The sequence below is a fragment of the Oenanthe melanoleuca genome, chromosome 18 (assembly GCF_029582105.1).
Source record: "Oenanthe melanoleuca isolate GR-GAL-2019-014 chromosome 18, OMel1.0, whole genome shotgun sequence".
In the NCBI taxonomy this organism is placed as follows: Eukaryota; Metazoa; Chordata; class Aves; order Passeriformes; family Muscicapidae; genus Oenanthe; species Oenanthe melanoleuca.
Genome location: NC_079351.1, coordinates 1,270,391 through 1,286,453, shown reverse-complemented (window position 1 = coordinate 1,286,453; position 16,063 = coordinate 1,270,391). Strand labels below are relative to the sequence as shown.

Sequence of the window (16,063 nt, the reverse complement as noted above, 5' to 3'; positions counted from 1 at the left end):
AAATTCACTGTACAAAACATCCAGTCCCAACCCATATTCCCAAAGAGCCCTGGAGCCATGAGCTGCACATCCAGAAAAGGGCAGGAGCACCAAAAAATCTGTTTGGAGGGGGTGAGGGGGGCTCAGCTCCCACCAGGAGCATCCTGATTCCTGCTCTGAGATCTGCAGATCCTCACCCTGCTCAGGGGAACCTCGGGGCAGAGCAAAGCAGAGCCCAAATTATTCCCAAAAAAAAAAAAAAAAAAGTGACAGACACAAATCCTGGAGCTCAGAGAGGGATTTTGGCTGTGCTGGTTCTGTGGGATGAGGGGTCAGCACTGGCACCCATGGAAAGGCTTTTAAAGGGCATTTTAGCCACTGTTTGTTTAAATCCAAGGAATGCTCTGCCCATCACATGAGGCTTTATTGATTTCCTCTGTACTCAGAAGCAAAAAAAACCAACAAAACACCAAACCTGTACCCAGCAGACAAGAGAAAGAATAAATAAAATCCAATGGAGACGGCATTTCCAGGTTGGAATTGCAGCCCTGGCTCCCCCATCCTCCCTCCCTGATCATCTTTTACACCCCAAGTATTGGCAGGCTCCTCTCAGAGCTGAGTGATGGCCCAGCAGCTCTTCCCCTGGATTGTTCATTAACTCCTGCAGCCTCTGCCCTCCTCTCCCTGCTCCCGAGGGACCCCCAGCACCCTGGGATCCCCCAGGGGAGGATGGAGCTGTGCCTGTGCAGACAGAGGCTCCTGAGCAGGATGAAGCCTGGAGGGAGAGGAGATGAGGCTGATTAAGGCTCATTATCCTATTTAGTAATGATTTAGCAGAGTCAGGCAGAGCAGGGGAGGAGCAGGAGCTGGGGCAGGGCTGCAGCAGCAGCTGGGTTTGGATTCCTCCTCTCCCTGCTGCTGTGCCCATCCCAGCAGGAATTCCTGCCTGGCTGGGATCCAGGGGAAGCAGGAGCTGCTGGAAGTCACAGGATCCAAAAAACCCCCAAACCCCACCCAGGTGTGCCTGGGGACACCCTGAGAATTGCACTGCTGGGGATCCAGCAGCTCCAAGACAAAAGCAAAGCTGACAGGGAATCACAAGATGAGAGAATCACAAAATCAGAGTCACAGAATCACAAAATCATAGAATCACCAGATAAGAGAATCACAAGGTCACGAATCACAAGATAACAGAATAACAAAATCATAGAATCACCAGATTAAGAGAATCAAAAGATCACAGAATCACAAAATTACATAATTCTGGCTGGAAAAGCCCTCAAAGAGCACCAAGTCCAACCACCCCAGGCCACCTCTGCTGTCCCCAAGTGCCACATCCACACTTCAAACCCCTGCAGCATGGGGACTCCACCCTGCCCTGCTGCTGCCTCCAGTTTTCAGCTGCATGTGAAAATCCAGCAGCAGAATTAGCCAGGGACTGCAGGAATCCTCTGGCTCTGGTGGGACTGCCCCAGGGAAGGGGAGGCCAGAGCAAGCAGCACATCCCAAACCCAATAAAACAGCCAACTCTGAGCAGAGCTGCATGACAGATGTGAAGGATGAGGATAATAACACTTCCAGCACTCTCATGCCTTTCAGCAGACCCAAAATAGCTCCTGAGCCAGCAGGGACCTGCTGCACTGAATTTTGAACTCAACTTTCCCCCAGAGGCTTTGGGGTCTTGGCAGAGAAGGCACCAAATCCTTTTCAGGAAAAAGTTCTGCATCCAGAACCTCCTCAAACACACCTGAAAGTCTCATTTAAAGCAAAAATCAGCTTCACCTGGAGGCTCCTGCAGGGGAGATTCGGTAAAATAAAGCAGAGCCCATTTTTCCAAAGCCTTGGGATCTGTCTTGGCCCTGCCCTTGCTCTCCAAGCACCCCCAGATTTCCTGGAGAGGTTTTTGCCAAGCTCCACCAGCATCTCCTGGGCTGGAGGATGAACAAACACAAGGCAAAGATAAAGATGTGACAGATTAGATCTGCCTTTGTGAGGAGTGTAATGACTCTGTTCGGGATCATTAACACTTGGGCTGGGAGGTTTAACCCTTCCTGTGCCATCAGCAAACGGGGCTGCTCCAGAGGGGCTGAGGCAGGAGAAAAACACAACCAGGGCTGGGCTGGGCTGATAAGGAACACAAAAAATGCTTTTAGAGGTTGTTTTATCCAGCCTGGAGCTGGGCCAGGCTGGAGATGCTCAGCTCTCACCTTTGTGCTCCCCAAAAACTGCTCAGCTCTCACCTCTACTCCCCAAAACCTGCTCAGCTCTCACCTCTGCTCCCCAAAAACCTGCTCAGCTCTCACCTCTGTTCCCCAAAAACCTGCTCAGCTCTCACCTCTGCTCCCCAAAACCTGCTCAGCTCTCACCTCTGTTCCCCAAAACCTGCTCAGCTCAAACCTGTTCCCCAAAATCTGATCAGTTCTCACCTCTGCTCCCCAAAAACCTGCTCAGCTCCCAACTCTGTGCTCCCCAAAAACCTGCTTAGCTCTCACCTCTGTTCCCCAAAAACCTGCTCAGCTCCCACCTCTGTGCTCCCCAAAAACCTGCTCAGCTCAAACCTCTGTTCCCCAAAAATCTGTTCAGCTCTCAATTCTGCTCCCCAAAAACCTCACTGAGTCTCTGTTCTCTTCACAAAGCACCCCAAAAATCCTCCCTGCCCAGCAGAATTCCCATGGCATCAGTGTGTCCCAGCAGCATTTATCCTGGATTTCAGGATTTTTGGGATATTTTTATTCCTGCAAGGCCAACACTCCTCCTGCCCATCCTTGTCACTCCATCCTGCTCTTCCCAAAAATTCCACTTCTTCCAAACTCTTCCCTCTTACAGGCTCCCCAAAAAAACCCCAAGCACCACCCACAAATGGGGTTTGTGCTCTGCCTCTCCATCCTGCTGGGAAACATCAGCTCAAGGCAGCAAATCCTTAAATCCTCCCTCACACCCACAGGCCAAGAAAATCCCACTGAACCAAACGAGAAAATTGAACAATCTCCTTGGAAATGTTTGGAAATGTCTTCACTGAGTGCACCACTCTCGTGTTTTCAGCTGCACAAACCCACCAGCTCCCTAGTTATTGATATTTTTAACAGCAGCTCAGGCTGCCTGCTTGGATTGTGCAGCACTGCCAGGGCTGGCAGCCCCTGGGCTGGGACAGGAGGTCACACCTGAGCTGTTGGAGGAGTGCTGCCAGCAAAAAGAACAAAAGGAGAAGTGTGAAGGGGGAGAAAAAAAAAAAGAAAAAGAAAAAAAACAGAGCTCAGCGAGTCTAAAGCTGCATCCAGCACTGCCAGAGCCAGCCAGGGCTCAGGGAAATCACAAATTCATAAATCTGGGAGGGAAAATAACCAGGTCCAGCCAGCAGGAGGGAGGGCAGGAGTCCCCCTAAGCTGGGAATTCCCACTCAGCAGCACTGGGATGAGCCCCCAGCTGCAGAATTCTCACTGGGATGAGCTCTCAGCCCCACAGTTCCCACTGGGATTAGCCCCCAGCACAGGAATTTCCACTCACCAGGACTGGGATGAGCCCCCAGCCTGGGAATTCCCATTGGGATGAACCCCCAGGTCAGGAATTCCACTCACCAGCACTGGGATGAGCTCCTAGCCTGGGAATTCCAACTGGTCCCCTGCTCAGGAATTCCCACTGGGATGAGCCCCCAGCCCCACAATCCCCACTGGGATGAGCCCCCAGCCCCACTGAGATGACCCCCCCAGCCCCACAATCCCCACTGGGATGACCCCCCCAGCCCCACAATCCCCACTGGGATGAGCCCCCAGCCCCACTGGGATGACCCCCCCAGCCCCACAATCCCACTGGGATGATCCCCCCCAGCCCCACAATCCCCACTGGGATGACCCCCCCCAGCCCCACAATCCCCACTGGGATGAGCTCCCAGCCCCACAACCCCCACTGGGATGATCCCTCCCAGTCCCCCATCCCCACTGGGATGACCCCCCCAGCCCCTCAGCCCCACTCACCAGCACTGGCAGCAGCAGGTCAGCCCCATAGACAAAAGCTGCTCCCAGGGCAAAGCCTGCAGCCACGGGGCAGAAGGAAAAGGCTCCAAAGGCACCAGACTGCTCAGCCAGCTCCAGGGCAGGGGCCAGCAGGGACCAGTAGGAGGCTGCCAGCATCACCTGGGGACACAAGGGGAGAGCTGAGACCCCTGGGAGACAAGGGAAGCTGAAATTCCCATGGAGAAATGGATACAGGAACAGGATCTGCTGGGAATACTGTGGGAAAGCCAATCTCATGTGTGGTATTTGTTTTGGTGGGTTTCAGGTAGTGTGATGTAGTTAATTTGTGAGGGTTTTTTAAATATATTATTCATTTTTCATATTATATATATGTATTTATATATAATATATAATATATAATATATAATATATAATATATAATATATAATATATAATATATAATATATAATATATAATATATAATATATAATATATAATTAATATATAATATTGTAATATTATTATATTATATTATTATATTTCTTTTGTTTGTTTGATGGCAGTATATGTTTTATAGCTATGGATAATTTGAAAAATATTGTTTATGGCTAAATGTATTCTTTGGTTTTGTGTTTATTTATAGGTGGTATTTTTGTTTGGATGATTTGAGGTATTATGGGTGTATTGAGTTAGGAATAATATTTGTGTGTGTGTGTGTTGTTAATTTATTTTTGATGTTTTTATTTGTGTAGTTTGATTTATTTCTTTGTTGTTTGAGTGATTTTTATTACCCCAGGAAGTTCCCTTTGAAGGATGCTCAGAATCCCAGAATAGTTTGGGCTGGAAAAAAACTTAAAACCAACCTACAGTGCCAAAATGGGCAGGGCCAACTTCCACTGTCCCATCACAGGGAACAATTCCTTCCCAATTCCCAACCAAAACTTTTTTTTCCAGCTCAAAGGCACTGAGGAGGAGCTGCCAGTGCAGACACCATCCCTGGGGGGTTGTGTAAATTTGAGCTCACTCTAAGAACCAGCCTTGTCATGTCAGGCTTAAGCACGGCTGTCAAAGCTCATTTTTCAAATGGCACCTCCTGTAAAAAACAACCAGCCAGCCCCAGGTGGAGGCACAGGGAAAGGCTCTGCAGGATTCTCTTGCTGAGATATTTTCATATCAGATCCTGGCAGCAGCCAGGGCAGCTCTGAGGGTGAAGGAAAAGTGATTTGTTCCTGTGTGATGTACATTAACCCCAGGTGCTGGAAGGGGTTGTGGTGGATTTGCAGAATTTCCAAGTTGGAAGGAGGAGCAGCAGCTCCCCTGAGCCCTTCCCGAGTCAGGGTGGGATTTGGGGAGTGCCAGAGCTCTGCTCCAGAGCTGAGGTCAGAGGGACAAAAACAGGAGGATTCCTGCTAAAAACCAAAGTGACCAATTCACACTGACCCAGGGCTCGGGAATGGCCCAGGGACAGGGCCTGATGTCACCAGCTGGCAAAGGCAGGAATAAAAGAGAAAAAACCCTGGATCAAAAAACCCAGAACAGGAATTTCCACACTTTTCCCCTCAGGATTTTCCACACTTTTTCCTCAGAATTTTAAACATTTTCCCTCATGATTTTAAACATTTCCCCTCAGGACTTTCCACACCTTTCCCTCAGGACTTTCCACACATTTCCCTCAGGATTTTCCACACATTTCCCCTCAGGATTTTCCACACATTTCCCCTCAGGATTTTCCACACATTTCCCCGTAGGATTTTCCACACTTTCCCCGTCAGGATTTTCCACACTTTCCCCTCAGGATTTTCCACACTTTTCCCTCAGGATTTTCCACATTTTCCCCTCAGGATTTTCCACACCTTCCCCTCAGGATTTTCCACACTTCCCCCTCAGGATTTTCCACACTTTCCCCTCAGGATTTTCCACACTTTCCCCTCAGGATTTTCCACATTTTTCCCTCAGGATTTTCCACATTTTTCCCCTCAGGATTTTCCACACTTTCCCCTCAGGATTTTCCACACTTTCCCCTCAGGATTTTAAGCACTTTCCCCTCAGGATTTTCCACACCTTCCCCTCAGGATTTTCCACACTTTCCCCTCAGGATTGTCCACACTTTCCCCTAAGGATATTCCTCACCTTCCCCTCAGGATTTTCCACATTTTCCCCTCAGGATTTTCCACACATTTCCCCATCAGGATTTTCCACACATTTCCCTCAGGATTTTCCACATTTTCCCCGTCAGGATTTTCCACACATTTTCCCCGTCAGGATTTTCCACACTTTTCCCGTCAGGATTTTCCACACTTTTCCCTCAGGATTTTCCACACTTTTCCCCTCAGGATTTTCCACACTTTTCCCCTCAGGATTTTCCACACCTTCCCCGTCAGGATTTTCCACATTTCCCCTCAGGATTTTCCACACTTTCCCCTCAGGATTGTCCACACTTTCCCCTCAGGATATTCCACACCTTCCCCTCAGGATTTTCCTCACCTTCTCCTCAGGATTTTCCACATTTTCCTCTCAGGATTTTCCACATTTTCCCCTCAGGATTTTCCACACTTTCCCCTCAGGATTTTCCACATTTCCCTCAGGATTTTCCACACAGTTTCCCCTCAGGATTGTCCACACTTTCCCCTCAGGATTGTCCACACTTTCCCCTCAGGATTGTCCACACTTTTCCCTCAGGATTTTCCACACATTTTCCCCTCAGGATTTTCCACACTTTTCCCCTCAGGATTTTCCACACTTTTTCCTCAGAATTTTAAACATTTTCCCTCAGGACTTTCCACACTTTCCCCTCATGATTTTCCACACTTTCCCCTCAGGATTTTCCACACTTTTTCCCCTCAGGATTTTCCACACTTTTCCCCTCAGGATTTTCCACATTTTCCCCTCAGGATTTTTCCCACCTTCCCCTCAGGATTTTCCACACTTTCCCCTCAGGATTTTTCCCACTTTCCCCTCAGGATTTTTCCCACTTTCCCCTCAGGATTTTCCACACATTTCCCTCAGGATTTTCCACACTTTCTCCTCAGGATTTTCCACACTTTCCCCTCAGGATTTTCCACATTTTCCCCACAGGATTTTCCACATTTTCCCCACAGGATTTTCCACAGATTTCCATCAGGATTTTCCACACCTTGCTTTCCACATCTGTTTTTTGGGGTGGGAGGAGCAGCAGCTGAGTGATGCCTGGGGGAACCCAAATCCTTCCCTGGCCTCCAAAAATGGGGCAGGAGACAAAAAACCAACCATGGGATATGAAATGAATCCAGATGCCTGCACTCACTTTGGGGGAATCCCTCTAAACACAGCAGAATTTAAAGAAAAAAAAAAAAAATCCAGGGTTGGGCATCTCCTTCCACAGGAATCCCCAAAATTCTGGGCTTCAAACTCTCCTCACCCCCCAAACTCACAGATCCAGCTCAGCCCCCACACAGGAACTTTTATCTGCAAATCCAGAATAATCAGAGCCATGTTTAATTGCTGGGCTGCAATTAAACCCCTCATTAAAACAGGAGGGCCTGGGATGGGAATGGGAACAGAGAGGGAAAAGTGGGGAGCAGAAATTCAGGAAAAGGAGATCCAGGTCCTTTCCTTGCCAAACTTTTCCACTTGGCCTCATTAAGGCTCCATTAAGCAGAGCTGTGGGAATTCCTGATGCTGTTTTTTAAGGAATATTTGATCCCTGGGTGGTTTCCTGCTCCACCTGGGACAGGGAAAAGCAAATTCCAGCCCAGCCAGAGGAAAAGCTGGGCCAGGCTGCAGGGAAAGGGGGTGCAGGTGTTTGTTGCTGTAGTCTGAGCCCAGCCCTGCAGCACCACAGAGAATGGCTGGGGAAAAAAAAAATTTAAAAAAAAAAAAAATCTCATTTAAGGATATCAAGATTTAAGAGAAAAGGCAGAATTTCACATCAGATGCCCCAGCAAGCAAAGCTTTGTCTCTATGGAAACACATCCCCTCACAGGCTCCTGCAGGCAAAACTCTGATTTTCTGGGAGTTCCAGGCAGGGAAAAGGCAGAGCCAGGATGGGCAGGGCTGGGGGGGCTGAGCTCCCCCACAGCCCAAGGACTGAGCTGCTCATGTCCCTCTAGGCCTGGTGACACCTGTGCCATCAGCAGGGACAGCTGAGGATGCTCCCAGTACAGCCAGGGCTCTCCCAGTACAGCCCAGTTCCATTTACCTGGCCCAGGCAGCACCCCCAGAGCAGCTGGAGCATCCCAGGCACAGCATCCTGCATCCCAAAAATAACCCCCTGCAGCCCAAAAACAACTTCTGCATCCCAAAAACAACCCCCTGCCTCCAAAAACAACACCCTGCATCCCAAAAACAACTCCCTGCATCCCAAAAACAACCCCCTGCATCCCAAAAACAACCCCCTGCATCCCTTATGTCACCTGGGCACCCCTGTCCCACCTCCTCCTCCTGGCTCAGCAGTGGCTGAGACATTTTCGGATTCACCCTGGGTTTATTTTGCTTTTCAGCTCCCAGAGCAGGATAATGTTCACCAGGAGGGGAAGAACCAGCCCAGCTCCAGCAGCACAGCTCAGGGCAGTTTCCATAATCCCTCTCACCTCATCAGGATTTCTCCTGATTTTTGCAAAACCACCAAACACAAACACCAGGAAAAGGGGCAGGAAAAGTTCCTTGTGGTGTTAAACCCTTTCAGGCAGAGAAAAGATGGAGAGCCAGCTGTTGGCCAAGCAATGGCAACATGCCCAAATTAAAAAAATAAAATTCAGGGGGATCCTGGTGTCCCCAGGGCTCCCCCCCGCCTGTCCCCTCCAGGCACAATCCCCCCTTGCTGCTCTGAGCGCTGCCAGCTGGAAGAGCTGAGGGAAAAGCAAATGTTTGCAGGAGTTCTGCTTCCTGAGCCACACCTGGGCTGACTCAGAGCTGCTGTGACGTGGTGGCCACAGCAAGGACAGCAACTGCTGATCCCCACGGGATTCCTGCAGAAGTGACAGCCCAGGGATCCCCAAAAACAGCAGGGGGAACAGTCCTCACCTGCAGGGAGCAAACCCAGCTCCTGGCAGCCACCAGGGAGGATTGCATCTTTAATGAGGGGAACAAAGGTGATTTAATGAGTCTGGATGAGGAGCCAGCACATGGGCAGTGGCCCAGGCCCTACACCAATTCCAACCCCAAAATCCCAAACTCCTACACCAATTCCAACCCCAGAATCCCAAATCCCTACACCAATTCCAGCCCCACATCCCCTACACCAATTCAGCCCCAAAATCCCAAACCCCTATACCAATTCCAGCCCCTACACCAATTCCAGCCCCACATCCCCTACACCAATTCCAACCCCAAAATCCCAAACCCCTACACCAATTCCAACCCCAAAATTCCAAACCCCTACACCAATTCAGCCCCAAAATCCCAAATCCCTACACCAATTCCAACCCCACATTCCCAAGCCCCTACACCAATTCCAGCCCCAAAATCCTAAACCCCTACACCAATTCCAGCCCCTACACCAATTCCAGCCCCACATTCCAGCCCCTACACCAATTCCAGCCCCCCCACCCCCTACACCAGTTCTAGCCCCTACACCAATTCCAGCCCCACACCTGCACGTTTTCCTGCAGGAAAAGCTGCCACCAGCCCCACACTTCACACAGAGCTGCATCTCTCTGTCCCCTCTCCTCCCCAGGGTTTGAAGCATCCATGGGGAAGCACAAATCCAGCACAACTGCCCTGCCCATCTCCAGCTCTCTCAGAATCCCAGGGAAACGAGGAGAGTTTCATCCCAGGGAGCCAAAAGCAGCGTGGGCAGCTCCTGGTGCCACCTCCACCCCCAGCCAGGAGGAACCAGGGCAGGATGAGCCTGAGCCTCAGCCCTTCCCTGCCCTCAGGGAATTTTCCAAGGGATTTTCACTCCAGTGGGCAGCCAAACCAAGCGTGGAGGGGCTGCAGGGAACACAGGGAGAGGAGGAGGAGGAGGAGGAGGAGGAGGAGGAGGAGGAGGAGGAGGAGGAGGAGGATGCACTCACCCCCGCAGCAAAGCCCAAGCTCCCATCGAGGATCCGCCTCTGGAAAAAAAAAACCAAACATAAACCACCTTAAACTCCTGGTGAAACCACTGCCCACAGTGCTGGGGAGATGGGAGAGGGGCTCTGAGGACAGGGTTAGGTGGGATTTTGGGAAGGAATTGTCCCTGTGAACAGGGTGAGGCTCTGGAATAGAATTCCCAGAGAAGCTGTGGCTGCTCCTGGATCCCTGGGAGTGTCCCAGGCCAGGCTGGAGCACCCTGGGACAGTGGAAGGTGCCCCTGCCCCTCCCAGGGCAGGTTTTTTCTCCTCCAAAGGGAGCCTGACTCTGCAGCCACCTCCTGAATAAATCATCACACGACCGAGGCATAAATAATAAATCCAGATCTGGGCAATCTGGAACGGCCTGGCAAAGGGGACCTCTAATTTTGGATCCAGGATGACTTCAAGCTCAGCACTCTGCTCGTTCTGAGCAAAGCACTGACCCAAATCCTGCCCTGGAAATCAGGCAGCAAAGCCAGGCTGGAGGCAGGGGAGCTGCTGCTCCCAGCACAGAGCCCCAGGAGCACATTCCACAGCCCAGGCTCAGAAATTGGATTTCCTTCCCCTCCTGTGTGTTGGGAAAGGAGCTGGATTTTCCTCTTTTTGTCCATCAAAGCTGGGAGCAGGCAGCCAAACTCAGCCATGAGCAGGGCAGAGCCCCTGGCTCTGGATCCTGGGGATCCCAGGGCTCAGCTGCCCTCAAATCTGGATCCTGGGGGGTGCCAGGGCTCACCTGCCCGCTGGAGAACACGAACACCAGCGCTGACCCCGCTGCTGTCAGGGCCCAGGTGAGCAGCGTCCCCAGCACCGCCTGCAGCACCGGCCCCAATCCCTGGATCATGCTGGCCTAGGAGACAGTGACAGCCTGGGGAAAAGAGCCAGAGAGCCCCCAAATCCCACCTGAACTCCCCACACCACAGGGATCAGAGCCAGCTCAGCCCTCCTCCCCCACGCTCCTCTCTCCCCCTTAGGCGAGGCTTTGGGATTTAAGCCGAGCTCATCGGGACCCGGCACATCCCAACAGATTTAGGGATTTGGGGATTTAGGCTCGGCCAGGCACAAACGGGGCTCAGACCTCACCCAGTCAAAAAGGGGGGACAAAAAGGGGGACAAAGCTCAGGGAGCAGCACTGCCATGGAAAAGCACCCAGGCTGGAAACAGAGAGGAATAAATTGATAATTTATGCAGCATGGATACATTTCTATTACATACACCAAATGCACAGGGGTTGATACATTTATGTGTAAATAAACAAGAAATATACACGCAGAGCAGTGCCAGCTTCAAAGGCTTTCCCAGCCTTGTCCCGAGGCTTTTCCCAACCCCTGCAGGTGCGAGCCCGGCTCAGACCCCCCCAGCCCCCCAAGATTCCCTCTCCCTACAGGGGATCCTGCACCCAAACACCCCCAAATCTCTTCCCCCAATCCCCACACGGGCACCTCCACCTGCTATCCCGCACCCCGGGCTCTCCAGCCCCAGAACCATCGAATCCTCCAAACCTGGAGCCCCCGGCCGCTCCCAGGACCCCCAAACCCCCAAACCTGAGCCCCGAGCCCCCCAAATGTGAGGCCCCCAAAGCCCTGACCGCTAGCAGCACCCCCACACCCCCCAAATCCGGAGTTCGGAGCGCTGTCCCCTCATACCTGGAGGGTCTGGGCGGTGCTGGAACCCCCCGCACCCCAAACCCGGACCCGCACCCCGAACCCGGGCCGGTCCCGCCGCCACTTCCGGGTGCGCACACGTGTCTGCGGGCTGGCCCCGCCCCCCGGGGCGCTCAGCCAATGGGCGTGCGGCGCGGGCGGGAGCTCAGCCAATGGCAGCACGGCGCGGGCGGGCCGCCCGCGGCTCTGCGGTTGGCGCGGGCGCGGCCGCCACAAAGCGAGGCGGGCGGGCGGCGCGGGCGGGCGCGACAAGGCGGCGCTGCTGTCTGTGCGTGTGTTTCTTCTATATTCACACATAAATCTATCGATCCCTGTGCATTTGGTGTGTGTACATATAAATATATCCATGCTGGTGTGTATCATCAATTTATTCATCTCTATTTCCAGCCTGGGTGGATTTCCATGGCAGTGCTGCTCCCTGGGCTGTTCCCAGTGCTCGCTCCCCATCATTGGGCTTTGTCCCCCCTTTTTGACCTCCCCTTTTTGCCTGGGTGAGGTCTGAGCCCCGTTTGTGCCTGGCCGAGCCTAAATCCCCAAATCCCTAAATCTGTTGGGATGTGCCGGGTCCCGATGAGCTCGGCTTAAATCCCAAAGCCTCGCCTAAGGGGGACAGAGGAGCGTGGGGGAGGAGGGCTGAGCTGGGCTCTGATCCCTGTGGTGTGGGGGGTTCAGGTGGGATTTGGGGGCTCTCTGGCTCTTTTCCCCAGGCTGTCACTGTCGCTGTCATTGTCGCTGTCGCTGTCCCCGCCGCGCTGCCCGCAGTCAGCCCCGCTAATTAACAACCTTAATGAGCAGCTCGTGGCAGCCTGGGGGAGCTCACGGGGCCAAACTGAGGTCGCTCCGTGGCTGGTGGCGCTCGGAGTCACCCGGCTCATGGATGGCACAGAATCCCAGAATTACTGAGGCTGGGAAAGATTTCTGGAGTCGCCGAGTGCCAGCTGTGCCCACCCCCAGCCCAGAGCTCTGAGTGCCACCTCCAGCTCCTTCCATGTGTCACAACCCTTCCCATGATAAATTCCTCCTGATGCCCAACCTGGCCATCCCCAAAACCATCATTGCAGGGTGGCAGAGGCAGCTCTGTCACCGATTCCCACAGTCCTGCTTGTCCCAGTGTCACAGTCCTGCCTGTCCCCTCAGTGTCACAGCCCTGGCCGGGGGGGCTGGCAGCTCCCACCTGTGCACTGCCCGTTCCAGCAGGGAGGGAGGAGACCCAGACCCCTAAAATTCACATTAAACACCAAAAGGGGCACAAATCTGGTGCCACCTCCCCTAAAATTCACATTAAATATCAAAAGGTGCACGAATCTGGTGCCACCTCCCATCAAGGTGACCGAGACCTTCCAATGGACAGCTCCAGGGAGCTCTGGGGCAGCCAGAACCCAAATCCTTTGGGATTTTTCTTGCCATAGAACTGTCTGGGGCAGGGAGGCACGCCCTGCACGGGGCTGGCAGCAGGCGCTGCTGGCTGAGCTGTCCCTGGGAGCAGGCAGCGTGTCCCTGCAGTGTCCCCTCCGTGCAGGCTGGGCTCGGGGCCGGGCTCTTGCCCAACCCGAATCCATCTGTGTCAGGCTGGAGCCAGCCGGGATGGCGAGACAGGCGGTGAGCACATCCAGGGCCGTCCCCAAGGACAGGGTCACGGTCCCGTGGCACGGGCTGAGGTCGCCTCTTTGTCACAGGGCACCAAGGGACACTTTGATCCCTCTGCTGTGTCCAGGGGGGACCCTGGGGAGCGCGTGCTGTCACCAGCCGTGACATTTCCAGCTGGAACAAAGCCTGGCTTGCCAAAGCCAACCTGCTCAGCCTCCGGGGAGCCGGGCGGAGCGGGGACAGCAGCCGGGGCTCGGGCTGTGGCTGCTCAGCACTGTCAGGGCTGGGATTCACCGGGAAGGCGAGCGAGCGCTGCCCCGGCCCCTCCAGAGATCAATAAACCCATTACGGAGGCAAATATCGGCAGGGCGAGAAGGGAGGGGGAAGGAAGCGGCTGTGGGGGGATCTGGAAGCAGCAGGAGCCGGGATGGGGCGTGGGGGGAGAGCGCCGAGGGGTGGGGAGAGCGCTGGATGCCGGGGTGGGGATGCTGCCCTGGATCCCGGGAGGGTTCTGGATGCTGCCCTGGATCCCGGGAGGGTTCTGGATGCTCCCCTGGACCCCAGCAGGGTGTGGATGCTGCCCTGGATGCCGGGGTGTGGATCTTGTCCGGGATCCCTGGAGGGTCTGGATGCTGCCGTGGATCCCTGGAAGGTTCTGGATGCTGCCCTGGTTCCCAGCAGGTCTGGATGCTGCCCCGGGCGCAGGTGAAGGCGCCAGCGCCTCTCCTCGCCATCCATCAGCGCTGCAGACGCTCGCGATTAAATCTGGCAGGCAGCAGCCGGGTCCTGCCGCGCCTCGGGGTGCGGGGACATGGCCCAGACTGTTTGTCTGGCTAATTAGCAGAGAGCGAAGCCTCCCCCCGAGCCCGGGCATCCCTGAAACGCAGCCAGGCCGCCTCCAGGCAGGAACCAGCAGAGCCACCGCAGCCACCGGGGCTGGAGCTGGGAAAGGCAGGGAAAGGGCAGTGCCAGCCCGAGTGTCCCCGGGACAGCAGCACCACGGCCACCCTGCCTGTGCTGTCCCCACGGCCGCAGGGGACAGCGGGGACCCTCTGAGGGGTCACACAAGAGAGATCATCATCTCCAAAAACCCACAGGGATCCTCGGGTTGGCTGCACGTGAGAGCAAATCCTTCCCCTCCTGAGAATGGGGAAGAGCAGCTGCACCCCCTCCCAGTCCAGAACATCCCAGCCCAGCCCAGCCCAGCCCAGCCCAGCCCAGCCTCCATCCCCCGGATCCAGGAGAAAGGCCAGCTCACCCTACTCCTCCGTTGGCATCCCAGCCCCAGCTCCTTACAACACTCATTTCCAGGACAGGGGTCGAAAGCGCTGTTTTTTCCACAGGGACTCTTGTGGCACAGCTGGGAATGGATGGCAGAAAACTTGGAAGGGCTTTTCGAGGCTGTCTGTGGTCACGTCACCCCCGTGCTCCTCTCCCAGGGGTTTTTGGGCCGTGTGGGAAGGGGCTGTGTGTTCCTCCTCGCTCCAGCCCTGCCAGTAAATTGCTTTTCAGCGCAGTGGATGCTTCCCAGGCAAAAGGACAAAGAGGAGTTTATCTGCCAGCACCAAACCAGCTGCTGGTACAGCTCCCTCCGAACCAGGGACCACCCAGGGATGCAGAGCAGACTCTGCACCAGACTTTAATTCAGCCCCAAAACTAGGCAGAATTAAAAAAAAAAAAAATCCCTTCAAAAGGCTCAAGGATGGCGTCCTGACTCAGGCAGCTGCTGCTGCCCTCCTCCTGGACAGAAATCAGCTCCGATTAGCTCCTCAGTACCCACCGAGACATCATTTCATTAATTTTATGGCCTTTTTAATGAAGATTAGATCTGGGTTCAGCCAGGCTGAACTGGCTGGGCTCCCCCTGGCCCCGGTTTCTCAGTGAGGTGGAAGTGAAAGTCAGGGAGAGGCTGGAGCGCTGATGCTCCAGCTGGAAGCACCCTGGGATCCCGGTGCTCCCCCTGCCTCACTGCTCCTGCGCTCTGGATTCTGTCCAGCCGGGAGAGGCCCCTGACCAAGGAACCCGGGGGAGGGACGTGGCAGCGTCCGGGGAGAAATTCAAGGAGGCAGCGCTGGGAATTCTCCAGCCAGGCTGCTCCGTGCTGCTCCTTCGCTCTGCCGATAGATGGGCACGGGCAGAACATCGCTCCTGGGCACAGGAGAGGATGAAACAGCTCTGGAAAGGTCACAAGGCACCAAACCCCTCTCCTGGGCTGTCCTCCCCCGTCCCCTGCAGCCCCCCAGGGACACCCCACCAGCAGCACCCCAGAGATGCGATCCCGGTCCCCGCTCCCTCCAGCCGAGCATCCCTGCGCACCCCCCTCCTCTCCCGCGATTACCGGGACATTAATTCCCACATCATCTTCAGCAGAAGCAGCTTTTTCCTGCCTCCTAAAGATTAATGAGGCTGATAACGATTCAGCCGCTGCTCCAGGACCTGATGGCTTTAGATGCGCCTTGGGAAGTGGATGGCGAAGTGAAAACCAGAAGCTCCCGGCCGCACTCAGCGCGGGGCTCTTTGTTCGCAGTCACTCTTAATTTCCTGCTCTCTATTGTCTCCTGGACAAGTGATGGGAAGAAGGGCAGGAATAGAGATAATTTAATTGCTCTCGAGATCCCAGACAAACCAGGGCAGAGGTTATCTGCCCCAAACCTCTCCTTTTTGGTCTTCCCCCTCCAGGGAGAGGCTGTGGCAGGCGCCACCTGCACTGCACAAGTCCCCAGAGACCCCAAACACTTCGGCATCGCCTTCCGACCTCTCCCAGCTGGGAGGACCAGCAGGGACCTGCCTTGGCTTGGCTGTGGAGGCAAGATGGAAATTTCTGGGGCCACAGCAGTTTCAGGGAGATTCTGGG

The 16,063-nt window shown here is 54.2% G+C and overlaps 1 protein-coding gene across 4 annotated transcripts in view; it reads right to left on the bottom strand.

Moving 5' to 3' along the window:
- Positions 1-11,845, bottom strand: part of SLC39A11 (solute carrier family 39 member 11) — a 63,621-nt gene extending 51,776 nt beyond the window's left edge. The window contains exons 1-4 of one of the 4 annotated variants that reach the window (XM_056506233.1): positions 11,605-11,845; positions 10,695-10,808; positions 9,923-9,961; positions 3,951-4,109 (exon numbers count right to left, since the gene is read on the bottom strand). In XM_056506233.1, coding sequence (XP_056362208.1) covers positions 3,951-4,109; positions 9,923-9,961; positions 10,695-10,802 — 306 coding nt within the window. In that variant the 5' untranslated portion in view covers positions 10,803-10,808; positions 11,605-11,845. Of the gene's footprint in view, positions 1-3,950; positions 4,110-9,922; positions 9,962-10,694; positions 10,827-11,604 lie in introns of all 4 variants that reach the window. The other 3 variants (XM_056506231.1, XM_056506232.1, XM_056506235.1) reach the window with 3 other exon arrangements.
- Between the last annotated feature and the right edge of the window lie 4,218 nt (positions 11,846-16,063).